A 23370-nucleotide genomic window follows, 5' to 3' on the forward strand; every position below is an offset into this window, starting at 1 on the left:
GTGGAGCACACATGAATTCCAATGTTTCTTTTTGTGTCTTTTCTTCATTGTTTTTGTACAAAAAGCCATTCAATAAACAATAAGATTTTGAACGTCATCACAGGTGATCCACATGCTGTGTAAAATCCTGACTTTTGCCAATCATACCTACATGTTCTCTTTGACCACTTTCAAAGCATTAATAGAAAAATATCACAAATGTACACTGTACATTAAAATGAAAATAGACTGTCATGGGATATACATGAAACCAATCCCCTCTTTCTCCTTCTCCCCTCTTACTTCTAGTCTCTTTTACTCCCCTCCCAATCTCTCTCTCTCATAATCTTAACTAAAGATGCTTTTTTTTTTTTCACAATCTACACGAGAACAACACTTACATATATTATACTCAATGCAAAGTGCAAATCGTGCTTCTCATATAAATGATTTTGCACATGAAACATGCATGGCATACACCAAGTCAACACGTTTACAATTTCTTCCACAAATCTTCAGACTGTGAACGATTGGGATCTCTATTCATTTCAACAAAGTTTTAAGGGCATGCTGTTAAACACAAGCATTACGAAAATAGCATTATACATCGACAAGCAAAAGGAGAACAGTGCCAAGTGCTTAAAGCATCTATAAACAAACAAAACCAGTTGACTGCAATTAGATAATCACAATAAAACCACGAAAGAGAGGGAGAGAGTGTTAGTATGAGAGCGCATGAAGACGTAAAAATGTCATTGTATCGATTTTACATGAATATGACACAACTAAATCTAAGTTGTATGACTGTAGTGATAGAGTGTTGAATGAGATGAAAGGGAATAAAGCACAGCAAAGCGGGGCGTGTCAACTGCGTTACCTTTCTCAGCCGGTGATGTCCCCTCAGCAGAGGGTTGTTGTTGTGGTGGTGGTTGTTGTGCTTGTTGTTGGGGCTGTTGTTGCTGTTGAGGAGGTGCAGGGGTTCTTGCACCATTACCGTTACCATTGGTTGCTACAACAGTGTGGAAACGTTATACAGTTAAAACCTGCGTACAAAGACCGGCTACATCATGGGGTAAGATTCGCCAAGGCTTTATATACAGGTTGTGACACACCTCTACTGAGGGGGTGCCAATGGAAGGAACTCGGTAGCTTTTTATGATCATAATCTAAAGAGAAAGGTTACTCTATTTACGGCAAAATTACGTTTGCGACCATCCACATCAAAACCAAGATCATATAACAGGGCAAGGTGCTCTGTTACTTAATTACCAAAACAGTCACTTGGTCTTCAAATTCAATATTTAGAAAATCATCTTTAATGGCAGAAAGAGTAATGATTCTTCTCCATCCTGTCAAAATTTGATGCCGAAAGTCAAACCCAAAATACATGTTTACATGACTGCTTGGACTTTCTTTGCAGCTCTCACTCAAATTTTCTACATTTATAATAAAGTACTTGATGGGATATTGTTGATCAATCTTGACAAGTAATATATTATTTTTAATAGCTTAAAAGCGTTTTTCAACCTGAATGAAAATCACAGAATTCATTTGGATGACTTAAAATGGGTTTCGAGGTGGAAGGTCACAATTGGTCTTAACTGACAGATTAAAAAAGCTCTTGGAATCATAGAACACAACATTTCAATTATTCAAGAAATTGTAAAACAGTAAAACAGGCCTTCATAGATAGGTTGCATCAAATTGTCTTTAGTTTCTTGGCTGTAGCATTTAGTAATACACTACATAAATAGAATGCTAAAATTATGCATAAGATGAAAAAGTGTAATGGTAATACTAAACTTGTGTACATGTATGTAGGCAGGTTACAACATGAGTATAAGTTCTTATATAACAATCAGTCTCATACATGTAGGGTTGAATTTATGGGGGGAAAATTAGAACGGTTACATTCATCATAACCAGTTTACATAGATACTTTTGACACACCACATACAGGGAATCATCATCTTTATCCAGAGGCAGTTCAATTCATGAGTGAATATTACACCAAATATGAAATCTTAAATTAACCACTGATGTGAGTTAAACTGCTTGTTTCGCCCAGCTGTGATACAAAAAGGATAATTACATCAGTTTTAGACATCGTTGATACCAAATTAGAATGTACCTGTAGATAAGTTAACCCTTTTCCTAAGCACAGGCTTTGGCTGGATGGGAAAGCGTTTTGACTGGGCTAAGAGGCAATTAAAATTTGAACATGGGTATTTTATGAAACAAATAATCAGTGATATATCACTGACAACTGTTATAAGCTACTGGAATCCTTGAATTTGCTAGGCTGAGACCAAATTAGTCAGATAAAATCAGTGACAAAACTTTCCATGAAATGCTACCATAGTCTGACCGGGGCAGATGGATTATTTCCAGATGAGCAAGGATACAAAGCTTTTAGATTACCTAAATCCAAGTCACACGAGCTGAAACAATTTTTTTACCAGCATGAAAAGTTTTTAGCCTGTCACAATCTTGGTGATGTGAACTTTCGTTGGTAGATTTTGAGTAGCCAAATACTCTTTTGGCCAACCAAAACTTATGCTAGATGGAAAAGGGGTAGTATACATATATGTATGTCAAACCAGGGTAACGTTGCATAAAAGATACCATTGGATGGCAAAGTTACCATAATGGTACCTTTTATGCAACAGGGCCCAGGAGTATTTCATGAGTCATCTTGTCAGTGATTTACACCGACACATTCGCTCTCAGCCAATAAGATGTGAGGATTTCCATAGCACAAGCAAGTTATTAGAGTTCAAAGTTTTGGATTTGTGACGTCATAAACGAGCAGCTGCCCCATGTGTTATGTAATTTATAAAATGCATGAATTTCAAATTTTGTATGGTTCCTGATGACTTAATTTTGTTTTCTATTCATGATCGGGTGTGAAATGATTTGTCTATTAATATACAAAAGGTATAGTGAAAACCATTTTCAATTTTCTGAGAAAATGACATTTCATTGATTTTTTACCATTCGCTATGTAGGAATGCTGCTCGCATATGATGTCACAAATCAAATAATTGAAATTCTAATAACTTTTTAATTATTTGATGATTTTTTCTCAAACCTTCGGCAATATTTTTAAATATTTTTTCTGCTATTTTTACAATAAACTTTTTGACAGGGTGAACTTCCCCTTTAACTGTCTGGCAGGTTTAGCACAGAACTAGACCACGGTCTTAAATAAACCTGAGTTCAGAATATGGGCCATAGACACTGAGGGAAGGATTAGATTTACACCACTGATCTTACACCTGGGAGAGGGGGTCACAAGGTCATTATACACATGTTGCAACAAAGTATACACTTTTATTCCGTACCCGGTTACCCAGGAATGGTAAAATGTGGTAATCATATAACGTTGATTACAGAAAGAGATGCAATCGTATGTTACTTGATTTTCCATCAATAAGAAGCCGGATTTGCACTTGATTTTTTTTCAAAAGATGTGTTCCAACACAACTGTGTCTGCACTGTGACCGAAGGTTACCCTTTTTTTTAGAGGTAGCTTTTCAGGAACAGAGATATCCTAACATTAAATTACACCATGAATTATTCATTAATTTTTTATAAAATCATTCACATGAAAATAAACACAAAGGCCTATTGCACAAAAACACTTTACCAGAGGAAAATTACCCTATACTTTATTATTTGACAAGTAAATGCAATTGCATAGTCTTATGTTTGCTAGTAAATTGTATTTCAATTTGTATCAGGGTCATTCTCCTGGAACAGTTTTTGTGCAATAGGGCCTGAGAGAACACCTCCAAAACTGTAAGTTTTATCTCTAATTTTTTTAATGTCCAATAGAAAGAAATTTGTTCAGTATGCAATTTGTAAAATTCACTCAAAACTATATTTTCTTGGGACATTATGATTTTGGAGTTGTGACAGTTTTAAGAAATATGAACAAATATCAATCCAAATCAATACCACTGCAATTCTTAACATACAATTTGTTTCAAGATACATAAAGCTTTCAATTCATTCCATTTTTTTTCAAGTTTTCTTTTACATGTTCATAAAATTACCACACTAAAAGAGGATTGGTCAAATTAACCTACGTGTTGGTGATTATGTCCACGACCTACAATAATGGTCAAAATCATCCAAACTATTCGGGACGATTCTACCAGAATTTTAGTTGATATTGACCATTTTTATCAGTAAGACCCACATTTTCAACAGATTTGTTACTTTGACCAATCTTTTTAAGAGTGTACAATTCAATACTTCTGTCTTGAAAAATATGTTACAATTATTGGTTAACACTGCAACAGGTTATCAGAAAGCTGTTAATGGTATTTACAGAACTAGGTCCCACTGAAGATACAAACGAGGTATAAATTTAAGGTATATTCGGATTCATGTTGTCCAGTAAATATTGATTAGATTAACCTTTTATACATGTTCGATGGTCAGCAGTTTGATATACATTGTATAATGTATTGTTGATAAATGAAGCCTGTATTTAAACATGTACTGTCAAGGGATAATAACATTCAATCCTGCTTCTCATATCCAAAAACATAAAATTACAAGGTAATAAAAAAAAATTGTATGAAGCCTAACAAATTGAGCCTATTGGGTATTATCATCATATATTCAAACTTGTCTTGGAGCTTACAATAGTATTTCTACCAAGAGAAAATGACAGAGGCAAAGTCAATTTTTGGTTTGATTACTCTCATTAATTAATACAAGGAGTCAACATTTACTGGATATCCAGGCAGATTTTTTTTTTCTTAAGGGTTCAGTAAATATTAGCAAGGTACAGCACCAAAACCTGACCAAAACGTGGCAGATTGTAAAAGCCAAAATGTGTTTGAATCTGCGATAAACACAAAATTTGCGACCTCTAGACAACTTTACTTGATAACCATTGGATATGTGCCACAGGATCGATGAAAATATATCCTTGATATGCTTCCAACTTATATGAAATATATAAAATGGGGCAATCGTGAAGATATATGTATCTTAATAAAGCGTCGATCTGATTTTTATATACTTCAAACAAGCTGTAAACTATTGTTATTACTTCGTATGCAAATATGAATCTATAAATACTTTAATTGATTGATAATCTTGATCATAACTGATATACATGTTTGAAAATTTCAAAAGGTGTTGAGCTTTGTGCAGTAAAGCTGTATAGTATTTTTCGCCTAGTAATATGTTGATTCCGGCTGTATTTGAAGAAGAAAATTTGGAGGCTATTAATGCACTGAATGATTGATCATTTTCTAAATCTTCTGATAAATGTAATGACGTTTATCATGTGATCTATAACTATATGGGACTGCTAATAAAAACAGGGTTATATGTCGTCTCAAAAGGATGCATATTAGTAATGAAAATGTAACAAGGGTTAGTATTGATGCTAAGTTGATATAGAGACTTTGAAAAGCTGCACAAAACCATGCTAGATTGGATAGTAAATCGACTTTTATATACTAGCGCAATAAATTTGATAAGGTAATTTTCTTAAATGTGATCTTTGCTGCTTTATTCTATTCTCAAATCTAGACCTACAATGCGAAATTAGTGCCATAATCATATGCTCTATTAGCTGTTTTCAATTTTTTGGTGAAATTCCTTCCTTGGATATACAGCCATATTTGCTCCAATAGATTTGTTCATACATTTACGATGCATGTACACCTGTAGGCCACATGCAAGATACATGCATACGCAGTGAGACAAATCCAAACTTTGGCATGCCTTTAATGTAGCTTTTCAATGTCACTAGTGGCCTGATAAAACAGATATGTGTATCAAACAGAACATCATTTAACAAGAAACTGAGGTGAGATGCAAGGAATGATTAAATACTGCTCAAGTCACAAATGCATCATGGTTCTAGCAAAAAAAAGGGGGGATTTGTTTTTTACCTGGTGCATCCCCTGGTTCTGTGGTTTCGCCCTCAATGGCAGGTATGCAGCGATAGGGTTCAAGCTTCTTGATGGAGCACACACCGACAATAGGCTTGCGACCGAAGGCCCGGTGGTCGCGGACCTTGATGTTGATTGGAGGGGTATAGAGCTCCTCCTTGGGTAGATGCTGTAGGGAAAGACACAATAGAATGGATATTTTCTCTCTTGTTCCCACCGATCTTTATCGGTTCTTCCCCATTCCCCCTCCTCCTTTCTCCTAATAATCCATCCACTCCTCCTCCACCTCTCGTCCCCAACTCTTATTTCTTCTCCTTAACCCTCACTTCTCCCTCCCTTGCCCTCCTCCTATTTTTTCTCATCCATCTCCCTTTCCCTCTATTTATTACCCCCTCCTCTTCTGTCCCTTTCCTTTTCCACCCCCTCCTCCTAATTCTCATCCAACACCCTTCCTTTCCTTTTACTTCTTCCCCATCACACCCCTCTTCCTACCTTGTTGCCCCCTCCTCCTGCGTCTCACCCATCTCCCTTCCCCTCCTCTTATTAACCTCCTCTAACCCCTCTTCCTTCCTTGTCACCCCCCTCCCTCCTGCTTCGCATCCATCTCCCCCTATTATTTTTCTCCCTCACCCCCTCCTCTTCCTTTCTATTCCTCCTCCTACACCTCCTCTACCTTCCTCTCCCTACTCTCCCTTCCACCCCTCTTATTTCTCCTTCCTCGTAATCTCCCTCCTTCCTCTTAATCTCCCTCCCTCCTCTTCCTTCCTCCCTGTCCTCTATGAGCATTCATCATTCCCTTCCTTTCCCTTCTCTCCCATTCCCTCTGAAAAATAGGTTATTCCAACATGTATTCTATATGATTGTATTTGAACAATGGGGTAAGAAAACTCTTCATCATGAGCTAAACCTTACCACTTCCAGGAAGAGGAGAGGCTGATCAAAGTTGGGATTCTTCTTGGTGTTCTTGATGACCTTTGACTTGATGATCTTACCCCCGACCTCAAACTCAAGACTGGGTGAGGTGACAGAGGCTAGCTGGTACCTCTTCATGTTACGAACTCCCCAGCAGAGGATCTACATATAACAAGACAGGGAATAAACCAACAGAAACATCTTAAAGTTTCATCAGAGGTTAGTTCAGCATTCACTACTTCTTTTGTAATTTCAATGAAGTAAACTTTAATGAGGTAGAGAGGACTTAAAAGGGCATGATCATAACAATAATAACAATGGTTTTTTAATGTTTCTAAGCACTGCACTACTACCCCGGCGTTAGCACAGCTACCTTGATCAGGTGCTCAAGCATTAAATGAATGCTGAGGTGGGTTTTGAACTCCAGACCTTGTGATTCAAAGTCAAGAGATGTAAACACTGAGCCACAACACCTCCACAATATCCAAAGTAACTGGTAAACAAGATAATAGTTTGATTACCATACATTTATAAGTAACTTCACTCACCTCAACTCCTGTACGTTGTAGAACCGGCCTGATACCGTTGGGAACAATGAATAATTCTCCCTTCTTTGGTGGCATGAAAGGAAGATCCGTGCCTTCAGACTGTACGAAAAAGAAAGGAATGAAAAAATCATTAGCATCCACAAAGAGTATATATTCGTATATTGCCATAGTAATTGATAATACCAAAACAATGAGGAGAACCCATAAATGCAGTTGCAATCTATTCTAGCACTATCATGTGATTTTCAAAGGCACGTACATGTATATACATGTATATATGGGGGGACTGCAACCTTATTTCTTATCACGGTAAAATATTTAACATTCATGTACCCATAGAAGAGGCTCTATGAAGATAATTACATAATTATTGATATGTATAGTGATCATGTGTGTTTAAACATTATGAAATTCATATGCATGTCAATTATAGGCGATACATACATGTAAAAAAAAAAGGAATAAAATACATCTGAATTCATGTATTTCTATGAAACTGGAATCATGGGGAAGAGGGTGATTTTGAAATGTTGCTAAAAATCTATTATCAAAATGTGATTCAAAAATTTTTGCAATCTATTATTAATCTAAATTTAGTTCTTAAAATTTGTACTTCTTAGAGCAATTAGAAAAAAATCATCTCTCAAACCATCCTTTAAAATCAGATGGTTAAACTCTTATTTTTAACCAAAAATACAATTTCTTAAAGAATTTTGACAATATCCAATTTCTCAAAAATTTAATTTTCTTACCATCAAGAAGAGTTCAAAGGAGGCGAGGAGTTCTCCGGCCGTTCCAGACCCCTTATAGAACTGATGCCAGGCCAGACGAGCAACACGCTGATCAGCAGCATCTAGCTTCACAAGAGGGCGCACTACTGTACGGCCCATGAATTCATTGCTTCCCTGTAAAGCAAATACGACAAGTAAACGTATGTCAATGCGTAATACCGGTAGTCACAGGAACATCAGTGCATAACTCAAAAATTAATAATTTAGTAAGGAGTGCTTGAAATATAGTTTAAAAGGGTGACATTCACGCTTTCTGCAGATTAGTTTCAGAATACATCAGACTTTAAAAACAGTATAATTTATATTTTTTATTGCATTCTCTACACAGTGTTGTTAGAATCTAGTTAGAACAAAACTATTTTGTGCATGTTCAATGTTCGGGTAAATTGCTTAACAAAAATGAAAGATGACAGAAAAATAAACAATGATTAAAATAAAATGGTTGCTCCAGAATTACTCTCTCAGAAATATACAAGCCTCTGAAAGGCCAGAATCGATTCATTCATCAGCATGGATTTTTTTATATAGTGTGTATGACTTGGAGAAAATTTGCATTTTGAAATTATTGATTTATTGGCATCATATATTTATTTGTCACAATAATCCTTTCAATTGATAACAAACACAACAAAAAAATAAAATAGATTCATAAAGGAGCCTTTAATCATTCAGAATAAACCAGGCTTTAACTACCATCTAAGCCCTGCATACATGTACTTGCTAGCCAAAGAATAGGTGTATCAGGGTTGAAATTATTTTCTACATGACGAAACCCAACGTATGTTATCCATTCATTAATATATTGAAAGGCAATCAAGTCATTAGTATCAATTTAATGCATTAATTCACTTCGATCCTTGTCCCATAATGCATTGGGATATTTGGAGATCAGTGGGAAATTGGTTTCAGGAAGGGGAGACGGTCAAGGGGGAATGCTAATATTGTTTGTTTTTTAAATCTACTTTTTGACAAACTATGACTGATTTTTACGATTGATTTCACTATTCTTAAAGACTAATTTTTAGGATTGATTGCATGCAATTATCAATGCAACCAGTCATGAATACAGTCCTACCTACAATAATTTGCATCATTGTACAAGACTCGTATCACAATGTTACCAATTCCAATAGCATATAGGTTAAAACAGGAACCCAGGAAGGAATATTTAGAGAAAGGATGCTCTTTACATATCTAACAAATTACAATACATGCTTCAACCATTTTTAAATTATCGAGCTTCCACCAAACAATTACGATAAGATAACAATTCATTACATTTTCTCTTAAAATGCAATCACTTATTCAAGAGTGTTATAAACAAAAGAGAGGCATTTTCAGTGACTGCTAAGTAATATTTCAATCAAAAGTGCAAGTGAAGTGAAATTGAGAAAAGAAGCAGTAAAGTATCTACACTTACTCCTCCCATAATGCTCTATAACATTTGAATAATATAAACAAATCGTATACAACCGTAAACCAAAGAGTGATCCATGTGAGATAGGAAATAGCAGGAAAGAAAAGCAAAATGAGAGTAATTCAAATAAATGAAAGGATTCAAATACAAAAACCCAATAGAACCCAAAATCAAGCCAGTAATCTTGGCTTCATTTTTTTTTAATGATACACCTTATATACAAAATAATCAAGTTTATTGTTTAAAGGCCCTTGTTCTGGTTCATTTCACTGTGAATTAAAATCTGTGTTTTCACGATAGCTGGTAGCAATTAACTTATTCCTCATTTTCAAAAGATTTTAATGCATTTTGCATCTAAAACCATCATACCAAAGCTATATACAGTACAGTTCAATAAGTGTCAAATTGCCCTGCATAATAAGATGATAGAAATAATCCGATAATTAATCTAGTTCACCAGAGTTTAGAATACATGTTGGTTACAAATGGAATTAATAAAGTAACCAAGTAAAATGAATGATTCTTAATGGTTCATACAAAACCATACCATCTTCCATCCCTGAAAATAAAAAAATGGTAATAAATAGTTGAAGAAACAAATCCCCAAAAGAGAAAAAAAATCTGGAAGTTATAAAAAATTCTACTTCACTTTATATTCTGCCAATTAAGAAGTGTACCATACATATCCATTTCTGTTTAGTATCTGTTAAATGAATTTAACTAGTGATTTCATAGTTACTGAGACAATTATTGACAATTTGGATACGTAATGGAACATTCTTTTCTTTCCTTTCAAATACTAACTATATTTGAATAGTTTGTGCATATAAATTTACATTTGAATATGATATTAAAATAAGTGGATTTACATGAAGAGAAATTTAGTAAGACAAATATTATTAATTGATTATCAACGTGTATGATACATTTAAAGAATCCACCCATGTCATTGTAAAGCTGAGCATGTCAAATAAGAAACTTTTTTTTTGTTTTGCTTTTTTAGTTTGCTTTCACTAAATTAAAATCAGGAAAAAAGACACTAATTTTTTAACATTATCATTCTTTGAATTCATATGCAAGAAGAAGAAAAAAATACATTGAGCACAGCATAAAACCCGAACAAGAAATGCTTAATACCATAATTGATGATCGTCACCACTACCATTACATAATCTTCATTACCAATTCAATGTTATTATAAATTCAAAGGGAACAATTCAACTTACGAAACTGTCAAAGTCGAAGACCTCAATGCAGATGTCCGGCGGGTTGGCAGCAATGATCTTTGGATCTCCGTGGATCTCAATCTCATCAAAGATCAAGGTCTGGTCCCAGGTTGGACTAAGGGTAGTCTTGATGGTCTCAGACTGTTGACTGCGGTTCAGGAAGCTCACGTATGCAAATGGATCTAATGTTCGGAACAATGACATATTCAGTATCAGTTATTTTAGCACTGAATTAAATCTGTAAGGACAATACTGATAATAGTTTAGAACAGGGGTAATTTTTCAAAATTCTTTATGCAAAATACCATGATTACATATTACTTGAATATACGGAGTGCTGATTTGCAGAGTTACAACAGTTATATGAGTTCCTCAAATGCTGGACAAGTCAGAGGGCATGATTGCTAAAATTACAAACATATCTTGAATAAATATCATGAATCTCCAAAAAAAAATCCCCAAATTTCCTTCAGCTATTGCTTCTGGAAAGAGAATTTTCAAACTCCCTTGCTTTCAAGAATTTCCCCGAGAACAATAAAAAAAAAAGACATAGGGGCCTACTGGGTCAAGGGGATTTTTGCTGGAACATCAAAAAATAATCACACCAGGAAAAACCAAATGCAGATTGATTTTCAATTAATCAAAAGCATGCATGTACAAATTGTGTTTGGTTTTGCAAAGTTGCATTCATATGCTGTCTTTAGCAACAGATCCACACTTTGATTTGATATGATGCAAACATTTTCACTTTGAAGGAGACTTACCTGAGAAGCTATCTGAATCAGAAGCAATGAGATCCCTGGCCTGGTAGATGTATGCTCTCAATTGGTACTTGTGAGATACTGAACAAGAAAATCATAATAATCATCAAGTTATTCGTAAAGAAGAAGAGTGTAAGACATACACTGTACGCATCTAAGCGCTTACAGATCATTACCCTGGTCATGGATAAAATCAGTCATTCCCGTATGCACATCCCTCATTCGAACAGTCTTCATGTGAGGCACTCAAAATGCTAGACAAGTCACATCGTGCGGCGCTATCTTTGTGCCTTTCGGAAAGATTGCAAGAAGCTTTGAGGGGGGGCCATGATGCCACCTCCTCCCCCTTCCCCCGTCCTTTTAGAGCTAAAACCAAAGTATAATTAAACCAGAGTTCAGAATACATGGGAGCATTCATTACACAAATACAGTGGCTTCCACCAACAACTGGGATAACCCCATGAAATCCATACACATGATTGGCACAGAACAAATAAATCCTTGAAAATCACTGTCAAGATGCTTCATTAAACTCTCCCCCGGCCACAAGGTTAATTGCCAAGCAGTGATATCCCCCATACCTGAGTAGTTGACGAATATCCTTGGTGCTGACTTCCTGGAGGCCTTATCATCTTTGTCCTTGTCCTTCTTATCCTCTTCATCATCCTAAGGAAAAGAAAAGAGAAAAAAAAACTAGAAAAACTTCAGTTACATTGCAATATGAATTCAAACAGACCACAACTCAATCGAGTGTCGATACTGGTAAAAAAATGTAATCATTTAGCAAACTACATGCAAGGCAACTTGTACATGCCTAAGCATATTTTTATAGTTACTTTACCCATTACCCATTATTTTGTCTATGAAGAGCTTCCAGCCCCCCCCCCCTCCACCCTTCCCCCCCCCCAATTGAAATGAATTAATTTGGGTCAACCATTTTTTCCACAATATTTGTTTTCATACTGAAACACAATCTAGAAGAAACTTACAGGTCCTGTCACGGAGAAGACCGCTGCAGCATTTGGAGACTCGGCCAACATCTTGCGATGCCATCGTCGTCGACGGACCATGTCCATCTTTCTCTCGGAAGCATGGAATTTCATATTGAAGAGAGGGGCGTACTCCCACCCCTCCTGCTGGTCCATCTCCTTCTTCTTTTTCTTCTGCAGAGAGAGAAAGAGGGGAAATCATTGTTGGAATATGGATAAATAATTATCCAAAACTAACAAAGAATAGGTAAGGATTGTTAGCAGGCAGGACAGTGATTGCCAATTTGATATGTTAATATCGTGAAGAAGTTTTGGGTATGAGTACCATTACACAATAAACCAGAGTCGAGATAATTTCATCCAATTCCCCCCCCCCCCCCCAAGATAATATAAAAAGCCAATGGCTGGTTACTGTTTCAAAGAGATGGATAGGACTGAGAAAAATACATAAAAAAAACAGGGCCCTGTCTTACAAAGAGTTACGATTGATCCAATCAATCGTCACTCTATGGAAATCCATCAGTGTCGTAATTTTTTCTACAGGAAATTTGCAAAATGTCCTTAGTAAACAAAGGAGAACACACCAAATTGTCAAGAAATCAATTAATTAATAGATATACATTTATATCTAGAATTTTTTTTTGAACAAACATGCATTTTATATGTTGACTTTGCTGGCTTTCCATAGTTGCGATTGACATTTCAATCGGATCAATCGCAACTCTTTGTAAAACGGGCCCCAGGTCTGCTTGATCACGATTCTAATTGGGAATGTGAAAACTAATGACTAGTTGTAAACAAATATGAAACAAGGGTGTCTGTGTTTAGTCGCTTTGGTTTGTAAGGTTGATACATGTATCTGATCAAAACTAATAAGAGGACTTATATATAAAGAGACCATTCACCTGGGCCCCATGTCATAAAAAGTTGTTTTAAGTCTCTTACGGGTAGGTTCTTTAACAAGTAAATGCCACGTTAATTCCAATTGTGTGTGGTATACAGCGCAATATTACATTGGTTAGACCATGCTTACGAGACTGTTTCTCAACTTTGTACCTTCAATAACTTGAGCAAAGTAGGTTTGAATGGTTTTTAAAAGGTACAAGTAAGGGGGTACATAAAATGCATCATGCATTAATACATTCTTAACATCAAATTCATATTTTGATTAAAACAAATACTTGATTGATAACACACATCTCAATGCCATAAATTATTAAGATAAGTCCTACAATTAAGATTGATCTTAATTGTACACACTGTACTTAAAGTGATAGGATTTTAGTTCAAGTTTGATTCAAATCAATCACACAACTGTTTTGACAAAAAAGAACTTCAACAATACACATGTACAGGTTTGATAACCTTAAGAAATTTCTCTCTTTTCTTGTCTTTTTTTAAAAGATTTTTCTTCATCTGGTCATTACTATATCTTATCGCTATTCAGCTCCTATAATAATTTACCCTTTCTTGCCAGCCATTTTATATAGGTATCTTGCTTCTCTTTAACAGTTATCATGCGCATCTGAATTCCACCACCACAACTACATGCAATACCATCAATTTGGAACTATACATTCATTTACAATCTTTTTATAACACCAAGTACCATACCCTGAACGTACACGTAATCACAATCAACCCTGTACAAAGGATTAACTCATTTAAACCTTTTCTTTACCAATCAAAAATGGGAACAGATATCTAGATAAGGAATAAGCAAGTACAAGATGTAATTTTTCGCAAGAGTGAATTGTAAGGTGCTGAAATATTTCAAGAGGAAATACCATCAAAGAAATGGTATTAGTGCTGTTTCAACCCCGATATCATACTTGTATGCTGTTTGAATTTTAACCTGTTCTGAAATGAGACAAAATAAATTTTATACATCAAAACTATAAAACATTCAGAACTATTTTTTGCACAACAAATAAATGTGAGAGATTGAAAACCTTAATTGTGCATTGTACTCACACCCTCAAAAAAGACTGAACATGTTAAAAGCGATCATGCCCAACATTTTAAAGCTTACATCAACATCCAAACTTGGACTGCAACACATGCTAGGGATTTTCCTTTCTTCACTTTCACCCATTTAGGGAATCCCATGCATTGTTAACTATGGGGGATTACATATTGGTGGTTAAACCATTAAAACAAGCTAAATCTTGAACATTTTATCACCACTTACAATTTCCTCAATCTCCAATCTTCTTTTCTCCTGCAATTTGCATCATTTACACAACATTTGAGAGTTTTATTTGAAGAAACAAACTTAAAACAGCATAACATATGAAATAAAGTACAGAGAATGACAACAGACATACATGTAGACAAGAGAAGCGATCAGAAACAACATAAAATACACAGTGTTCATTGAGATACAGTGCAACTGGTAACAATACAAACAGCACAATACAATTGAATTAAGATACATAGATGGAAAGCTTTGATCCCCATTGTCTGGAAAATATAAGATAACAAATACACAAGCAATCAACAGCAACAGAGAGCTGTAACAAATAATCACATTTATCAGATTTTACCTCTCTCCCCATTATCACAAAGACATTGGCAGTGAATTCAAACATTTAAATCTCCATCCTTATGGCAATAAAATTGATTCATTTTAAGAACATTTATATATACTAGTACATGAATTGCACCTTTTTTCTTATTGTGGGCATGATTTTATATATTTCCCAATTATCGTTTTCTGAAACTAGACTCAATTAAGGGGAGGATACCGTATCAAGTTGAACCAAACAAGAGAGGATCAAAATCTTCAAAATCAGATGAAAATTCACAGTTATGAATTCAAAAATATCGTAATTATCACTATTATTCAATTTTGATTGAATTTTTATTATTGGGCCCTTGAAAGTAATTTTTGGTCAAACCAAATGGATAGATGATGCATTGAATTGGGCAAATGGGTGATATTGCTTTGAGTGTAGGATATTAACTAGGCCACCCTGTTCACAGAATTTACTACTTCATGTCTACTACTACTATTCATTTTTTTAGAAATACTTACAGCCAAAGCCTTGGGGTCAGCAACAAGAGATCGAGGTCGAACCCATCGTCGACGTCTGCACAGATGGTACGTCCTCTCAACAGGTCCCCAGCTAGCAACAGATGATTCCACACAATACTCAAAACCTGGCAGAATAAACAAGTCAATTTGATAATTACTAAATTATTCTTGTTCACCTAAAGTTAAAATTCAGTATACTATGATACAGAGAGTAGCCAACATTTGCTACAAAGAAACTTTATTATGTAAGAAAATGTAGAAATGTATCACTTACGAGCTTAAGCCAGGGTGATATACACTTTACCTTTCAATAGGCAACTCGATAAAAAGTACTTTATATGCTATAAAAAGAAGACTGAAATATCTTAACACTATATTAAATATTTATCTGTGTCGTAACATAAGTAATGCAGCATTGACAGGACATTTTTCTCATTTCTGTCAGCATGAGGGGGAGAGGTAAAGGTTCTAGGGTGCATCATATTGATATAAACTTACCATCTTCATCACAAGCTCTGTTGTTATCTAGAGCCCACGCATCATCCCAACCCCATCCTTCAGGGCATTCGAACTCATCCTTCTTAGCAGTGGGATCTCCTTTCTATAAACAAAGGAAAAAATTATTATTTCTACTTATACTGCGATGTTCGCATTAGGCTCAAAGCGTTTATCACCTTTAAAATTCACACAAAATAAAATGCATTGAACATGTCAATCTGATATCATATTTTCTATCACAAAAATTGACATGAACTAGTTATCAGTGGCAAGGGAACATTCCAATCAGGTGAAGGTTTTGGGGGTGGGCCATTAGGTTTCTTACTATTTGTACACAATTAGCGTTTAACTCTTTTAACTCCTATCGGCACTCACTTCATTTCCCTATTTCAACACACCTACTTATATATTATCTTAGAAATATTTATAGATATCTATACCTTCTTTGTCTTCTGCATTGAGCAAGTCAATCTTGTTTATTTTAAATTTCCTTCAATACAAACTGATTTAATATATCTCCTTACTATCGCACCATCAGGTAAATTTGGCTTTCGGTACAATGCCTCCCTGATGGAACCAAGCTCCCCACTCCCCCATCCATATAAATGGGATATGGAGCCAAGAATGTCTGTAATTTTCTAATCTTCAAATTTCAATCCGAGGCAATGATTCACTCTACACGATACAGAAAATATAGCCTGGTGCATTGACTCTGCAATATGAACATTGCAACAAAATCACCAAGAAAAAACACTTTCCAATGTATATTTCACTAATTAACAGAATTTTGACTGGCCAGCAAAGTTTTAGCCACTCCGTCTGTCACTTACCACATTGGCGTAAGGTACAGTAGCGACCTGCCACGCCCCTCCAGGGATGTTCCTTTGCTCGTGCTCATAGATGTCTTCCAGGAACTTGGTCTGTCCTGCATCTGCATCGAACATCAAGCTGATGACACAGATAATGAAAAGAATAAATATGACCGATACATAGAAAAGATTGTCTGTATATTGACTGTGGAAAGGGAATTCTTCAGCAGCGAAGTTCATGTGAAACGGTTGTACAAGAAGTGATTTGCTAGTGTACTTCATCTTACCAATACTCTTGTTTTGATGTTTTTCATGCTAATGAATACTGCACCATATTAATCATGATCTAGACTGCCTTCTTTTGGGTGCCAGCACATAAAAAAAGGGTCTTAAGTAGCAGTAGTGTGGCCAAAATGATCTGATAGCTGCAAAGAAGCAGGCTGTACAATGCCCCAGCCATACAAACATCTCACAATGGGTGACTTCAAGTTCAGTGTTGACCTTTTGGTGTTGGTGTTAGGTCATTTTTTACACGATTATAACGCCAAACATAAAATGAAGATGGTCGCGAAAAGTCACTCAATATTGTTTGAGATGTCAATATTGTGATCTGGATCAGTTTTACAAACTCTGAATAAGTTTCGGAGCTAGGGGAAGCAATCAAAATTCCAACACCAACACTAAGGCCAACATTGGACTTGGAAAAGAACACCCTCTATTCTAATGATATTCTTCCCATTGTTTGAGACTTGAGCAGTCTACTGTTTCAGCTTCAACTACTTTTCACATCCAAAGATGGTCATTTTCAACATCCTGTTAATGATTTTTTTCTTTTCACTTGTGAATAAAACTAGAGCCAGATCATCATCATTACTCCCTTTTATAAACAGAAAAGCAAACTGATCGACAACCTTTTCAAATGAACTTCACTGAAACAGAATAACCTTTTCACAATCATATCACGCCACTTGGCAATCGGCTGTTTGAAGATGATGAAGGTTAGAAACTACAAGGAAAACAACAAGGATTATTTTCTACTAAAAGTACACAAAAGCTACACTCATGCAGAATCTCAGACTAGCTTCATGCATGGAATGATTCAGGCTTGCTGGTGGAGTATTAATCATGAAAAAAAAAAATTCCTGGCTTTTATCCAGTATTGCATGTTCGATCTGAACATGTCTCTACCATTTAAACTGATTCAATGAACGGTGCATTTTGCTGCTCATGAAAACAAAGTTAGGTAACTACATTATCCCTATGAGAAAAACAAAATCAAAGGCTAGACAGAGTTCTGAAGGAAACATTACATTAGAGAAATTGTATGCGTGCAGTATTAATATTTTAATACTACTAAGGATGCTTATCAATACCTCACTGACCTTATTCTACATTCAAGCATTCAAATTTTTCTCCAGTAGCAATGTATAGAAAATGCATTATTAGGTTGTTGTTTTTAACAAATATTTTGTTACAATATGTATTTGAACGAAAATGGGAACCAAAACTAAACACACAAACATTTTAGATTTTTTCAAATCAAAGAACAGTTGAAAACCAGAGCATAAATAAAATGATTGATTAAAGTCATTCCATGTAAAGAGGTATCTATCATAAAACAGGCCATGCTTATGAAAGGAAAATGGATTGTGGATGATTTACAATGTCATAATAGCAAAGACGAAAAATAAAACTGTATTTTCACTTACTTCTTAGACGAAAATTATATGTTCCTGCTGATAAAAATGATACCATGCAGATATTTTTTTTTCCATTAATAAAACAGACTTATCGTGGTCAGGCTATCGCATGCAGATGCGGTGTGCATGCCAAGGCCTAGACGCACTTGTGATATCTGGCTGTATACCTGAGTTCGGGGCTCTTGAACCAATCACCGTCCCATCGCCATCCAGGAGGCAGCTGGAATTTCTCCTTCGGTAGTTTGATCTAAATTAAAATGAAAATAAACAAAATACTCATTTATATTTGACTATTAAATTTGACTATTAAATTAAATCATACAATCAAATATCTAATATTCACCAAAATTAAACAAAAAATTTGATTTTGCTCCATATTCTTGAACATGCCATGATGATCACTTGCAAATGAACGAAAAAGAAGAGATGAATCACAATGAATCATTTCAGAAAGGCCCCATACATACATAATCGGGAAACGGTCCAGATGAACATGTTATGGGATTGACTTAGATGATACAAAACATGAAATGTACTTCATGGCATTCAGTATATCCATAAATCACAAAGAACAAAGGTGCACCAAGGCCTAAAGAAGCAGTTGGCTGCTAACAGGTATTTGCCTGAAAACTACTGTCATGTTATACAATTCTTAGATTGTTTTGAAATGGCTAAAGCTTACCTTTCCTGATGCATCAGACCATTTTGGTCTTGGCAGTGCCTTGCTGGTCCAGTTACCTATAACACTCATCTGATTCTCATACTATATTAAACAAAACATATATACTTCATTAGAAAGTGAGAACAAGTATAAATATAGAGAACAAAACCTCACTAATATCTTCTGACCATGTCAAATACAGGGATCATTCAGTTTTACCCACTGGACTTAGACCGATACTGTTACTGCTTGGTAATATGTCAAATCCTATGCTGACCAGGGATGGTACAGTACATGTATCTCATAGTGCTGGGTATCTTATGGACGAGGCATTACAGAAATATCAACTTTTAATATCATTATCATAATAAAGTCCAATGTCAAATTTAGTCACTAATTAAGGTAACAAAATTAATTAAATAACAAAACAATGTATTCCTTTCCTTTCAAATTACTCTAATTTTTTTTCACAGAAACAGCAAAAATTGAATTTTCATACCTGCCAACATATAGTCAGAAAATGTAATAAGGGACAATGCAGAGTTTCCCATACATTACTGCATACAAATTTCTCACAAATATCGGGACAAAGTGCTTGAAGTGAGTCTCTCTTTCACTAAATATCCTGAACTGACGCTATGAAATAGGCAGAGTTGGCAGGTAAGTTTAAAATTTGCTAGGTTCGGATTGCTTACCGTCTCTGCAAAGACCACAATGCTGGAGTCTGTGAGTCCACCCTGGAACTGAGGACTGTCCTTCTCAAGGCCGAGCCACATCTTGGCCCTGATCATTCCCGGTACCTCCTTGACCCCGATGTTGCTGGTCTTCTTCCCTGGGAACTGTCAGATACAGAGGCAACCAAAGAATAGCAGTGTAAGAATCAATTTGGTGAATGTTTATGAAGAGTAACCTTGGTTTTAATGCAAAATGGACATGTTGATGTGAGTAGCTAAGTATGGATGATATCAACAACCAAGGTTAAGGGCACCATTCCATGAAGCCTGACAACACTGACAAGTTACATGTACCATTCTGTTAAAAGTTACCATAGGGCAATTCCATAAAATGATCAACCTCTTTGTACATTCGACCCCCATTTTTCTCCAGTGTTACTTCACTTCATAAACTGACCAAGTCATGGTCATTTGAGAGCATTACAGACTATCAAAAGAACCAGAAATCAGAGACAGAAAATTTCATGAAGGTCCCACATATAGGGGGTCGGACGTACATATTTTATGGAATTGCCCCATATTAGCAGTCTGAGGCCAGCGCTTCTCAGCTAATCAAAACCAAAGCTTTCGCTGAAATTGTCAGAGCTGTCATCTGGTCAGTGCTGATGATTAACATTCATGCAATGCCCCCCCCCCCCCAGGGCTTGAAGGGTGACCTGACATTTGCTCCTAACAAAATTGCTCCTGTCTTTTTGTTACTAGAAATCGGTCTAGGATTAGGGTTGTCATGGGGTTGTGTCATAAGAATATGAAGATGAGGATAAGGATAAGGGTTGAATTGCACGGTTAGGGTTAGGTTTCAGGCTACACTGTAGTATCGTTATAATAACTCTGATTTTTCATTGGAGCAATTGTAGCAAGAGCAAATGTCCAGAGACTGCCCGATGAGATTAACCTATTAGGAGCAAATGACTGCTAATAAAGAAAAAATCAAAGACTTGTACATGCATGTGTGAAATGAGTTTGAATTGAGGCAAGGGCTTGCAAATGGACTTCCTCGATGGTGGCCTGAACTTGTGTCTCTCAATCATCCAAAAATATGATGAATTCTTATAACCTTGAATTGAAATGGAAATACGTATATACAAGATTAAAACACAGAAAATGCCCTCCATAATGTGTTGGTTTGTAGCTTGTACCCCACATCAGTTTTCCATACTGATCCACCTTCTCCATGTATACACCTGTTAGCAATACCAATAAAAGGTTTGAGTTAATTCAGAAAGCCATCTTGGGATAATTAGAAATGATTGGAAAGTAGGAAAAGAGTAAAGAAAAACAATGGTAAGGGACATAGGAGGAAGATGTCAGTAAACAATGTAGATTTACTAAAAGAATTAAAAAAGAGATAGGATACAGTACAATCTGATAAAGAATACCAGTAAATACATAAATACACTGAAAAAAACACAGAGGAAACACATCTACAGATGAAATGCCTATTAGAGAAAAAGGGAATCAGTAACATGTAGAGTAGGAGCCAGGTTCACAAAAATGATGTATATGTATATGATTATGGTAACTTTGTCAAGATAATATCAAGTGCTCAGCAGCCAATCAACTCAAGGTTGCGGAGTATTTTCCATAAAGTCAAAGTTGCCATTATTTTAATTTTTATGAAATGTCCCCTGATCACACAGTGTAAATATACTGTAGTCTATGTTCCACTTTCACATAGGGAAACACAACAAAAAGAGTTGCAATAAATCACAATTTCCAAAACAATGATTTTAAATGAGTGATAATTGGTAGGCTTATATTGTATGCACACAACATTAAACCTTAACGTTTCACAACAGTGCAAATCTTTGTTACAGGGACATATGATGGAATATGGGTTCAGAATATTAGCAAAATTTCACAAATTTGTTCGTTATAAAAACAAATGATTTCCTATATATCAGCAAAATGTATTACACATACTACTGTAAATATGAAAAAAACAAGACAAATTACCATTTGCATTTTCATGAATAAGAAAAAAAAATAATCAAAATGTACAGGTATAGTACAAATAGCTGCAGGATAAAAATGTATGTATGTTTATGAATTATGATACATGTTTGACGGACTTGAAGTGCATACATGTATGTTAAAAAATTACCAATGATCATTGCATAAGTTTATAAGGGGGCATTGAAAATCTAAATTGCCACCAATTGCAAATAGGAAATGCAAATTTGCAACTGATGATCAATTTCAACTTAGCAAATCATCTACAGTGTAAATCTTTCTATTGCAAACAGTGCAGCAATTGATCATAAAATTGAAACTAATTTCAAGGCTTACTATTGATTTTATATCTTCTCTTTTGCAATTGATCACACGTTTTTGCAACACCCCCTTTGAGTGACATGGTACATACATGTACATGTGGATGTAGGCCATGGATTCATGTCAAAATGGGCAAAGTGAGCTTAAAATATTTCACACTGTACTAGTTATCCAAAGTGTAAATATTATGTAGAAAACAGAGTAAGGGTTATTGAAATATTAATTTAAAGATGATCATAATGGCTACCCGATGTACTGAAATATAAATTTAGAAAAAATTCATAAATATACTTGTACATATTCGTAATCCTATCTAGGGCCCTGGGAATGGTTTTAAATATGGGGTTCAAGGGTTTTTACTACAGAGGTGTGTTGTCAGAAAAAAAAATTGACAAGCAAAAAATATAGAATAAAAAATAATAAAGGAAAAATAGGTCATTGCTCCCAAATCTCTGTAATTTAGGAGCAATGACCTATTTTTTTTTAAACTAAAAAAAAAAACTTTGGGGTGACAGCACCCACAGCACATCTGCTTCTCAGAGCCATATTCCTATCAATAAACTACCTGTAAGCATATGGGAAAATGTATTGAAATGATGGCAGAAAAAATGAAGTTACATCAGGTCTTAAAAATAGTAATTAAGCCTCGGGTACAGATATCACTTAAGGTTAAAATATTCAAAATATTCAACATGCAATCATAGCAATGCATTTGTTTCATTGAAATTCCTCAAGCACAAGAAAGAAAAAGATCTGCATGTCAAATCTGTTCTAATTTTCTTTCAAGCATCCATGCATCAGCTAATTAGCTTCAACTAAATTCCCTCGGCAAATATGAGAAATGGAGTTAAGTTCCATTTCTTGCAACTAAGCTTTCTATCTAATCCACTATTTCTATCTCTAATAAGAAAGAGTAGAATTTGATTGACTTTTAATTTCAGGCAATATTTCTTCCACTCCCTCGGGAGATTCTTTGGTGAATAGGAAATGAGGGGTAAACTTATGTCTTGTAAATCCTTTGTTTCCCTCTCAGTAAATCTAGTCCAACAATGCTAACCCTTCTAATCAAAGCAAAATTCAACTGACCTTCAGGTATTCATTCTCATACTTAAT

At 35.3% G+C, this 23370-nt stretch overlaps 1 protein-coding gene across 13 annotated transcripts in view; it reads right to left on the reverse strand.

Moving 5' to 3' along the window:
* Nucleotides 1-23370, reverse strand: part of LOC129272479 (myoferlin-like) — a 75429-nt gene that overhangs the window by 12422 nt on the left and 39637 nt on the right. For 10 of the 13 annotated variants that reach the window (XM_064107763.1, XM_064107757.1, XM_064107760.1 and 7 more), the window contains 15 exons: nt 19945-20088; nt 19271-19351; nt 18756-18835; nt 16910-17027; nt 16080-16182; nt 15582-15706; nt 12545-12718; nt 12137-12221; nt 11559-11636; nt 10795-10976; nt 8113-8265; nt 7361-7459; nt 6813-6974; nt 5901-6069; nt 857-988 (listed from right to left, as the gene is read on the reverse strand). In XM_064107763.1, coding sequence (XP_063963833.1) covers nt 857-988; nt 5901-6069; nt 6813-6974; nt 7361-7459; nt 8113-8265; nt 10795-10976; nt 11559-11636; nt 12137-12221; nt 12545-12718; nt 15582-15706; nt 16080-16182; nt 16910-17027; nt 18756-18835; nt 19271-19351; nt 19945-20088 — 1885 coding nt within the window. The remainder of the gene's footprint in view (nt 1-856; nt 989-5900; nt 6070-6812; nt 6975-7360; nt 7460-8112; nt 8266-10794; nt 10977-11558; nt 11637-12136; nt 12222-12544; nt 12719-15581; nt 15707-16079; nt 16183-16909; nt 17028-18755; nt 18836-19270; nt 19352-19944; nt 20089-23370) is intronic. The other 3 variants (XM_064107767.1, XM_064107762.1, XM_064107761.1) reach the window with 1 other exon arrangement.

This window comes from Lytechinus pictus, chromosome 12 (assembly GCF_037042905.1).
Source record: "Lytechinus pictus isolate F3 Inbred chromosome 12, Lp3.0, whole genome shotgun sequence".
NCBI classification, from domain to species: domain Eukaryota; kingdom Metazoa; phylum Echinodermata; class Echinoidea; order Temnopleuroida; family Toxopneustidae; genus Lytechinus; species Lytechinus pictus.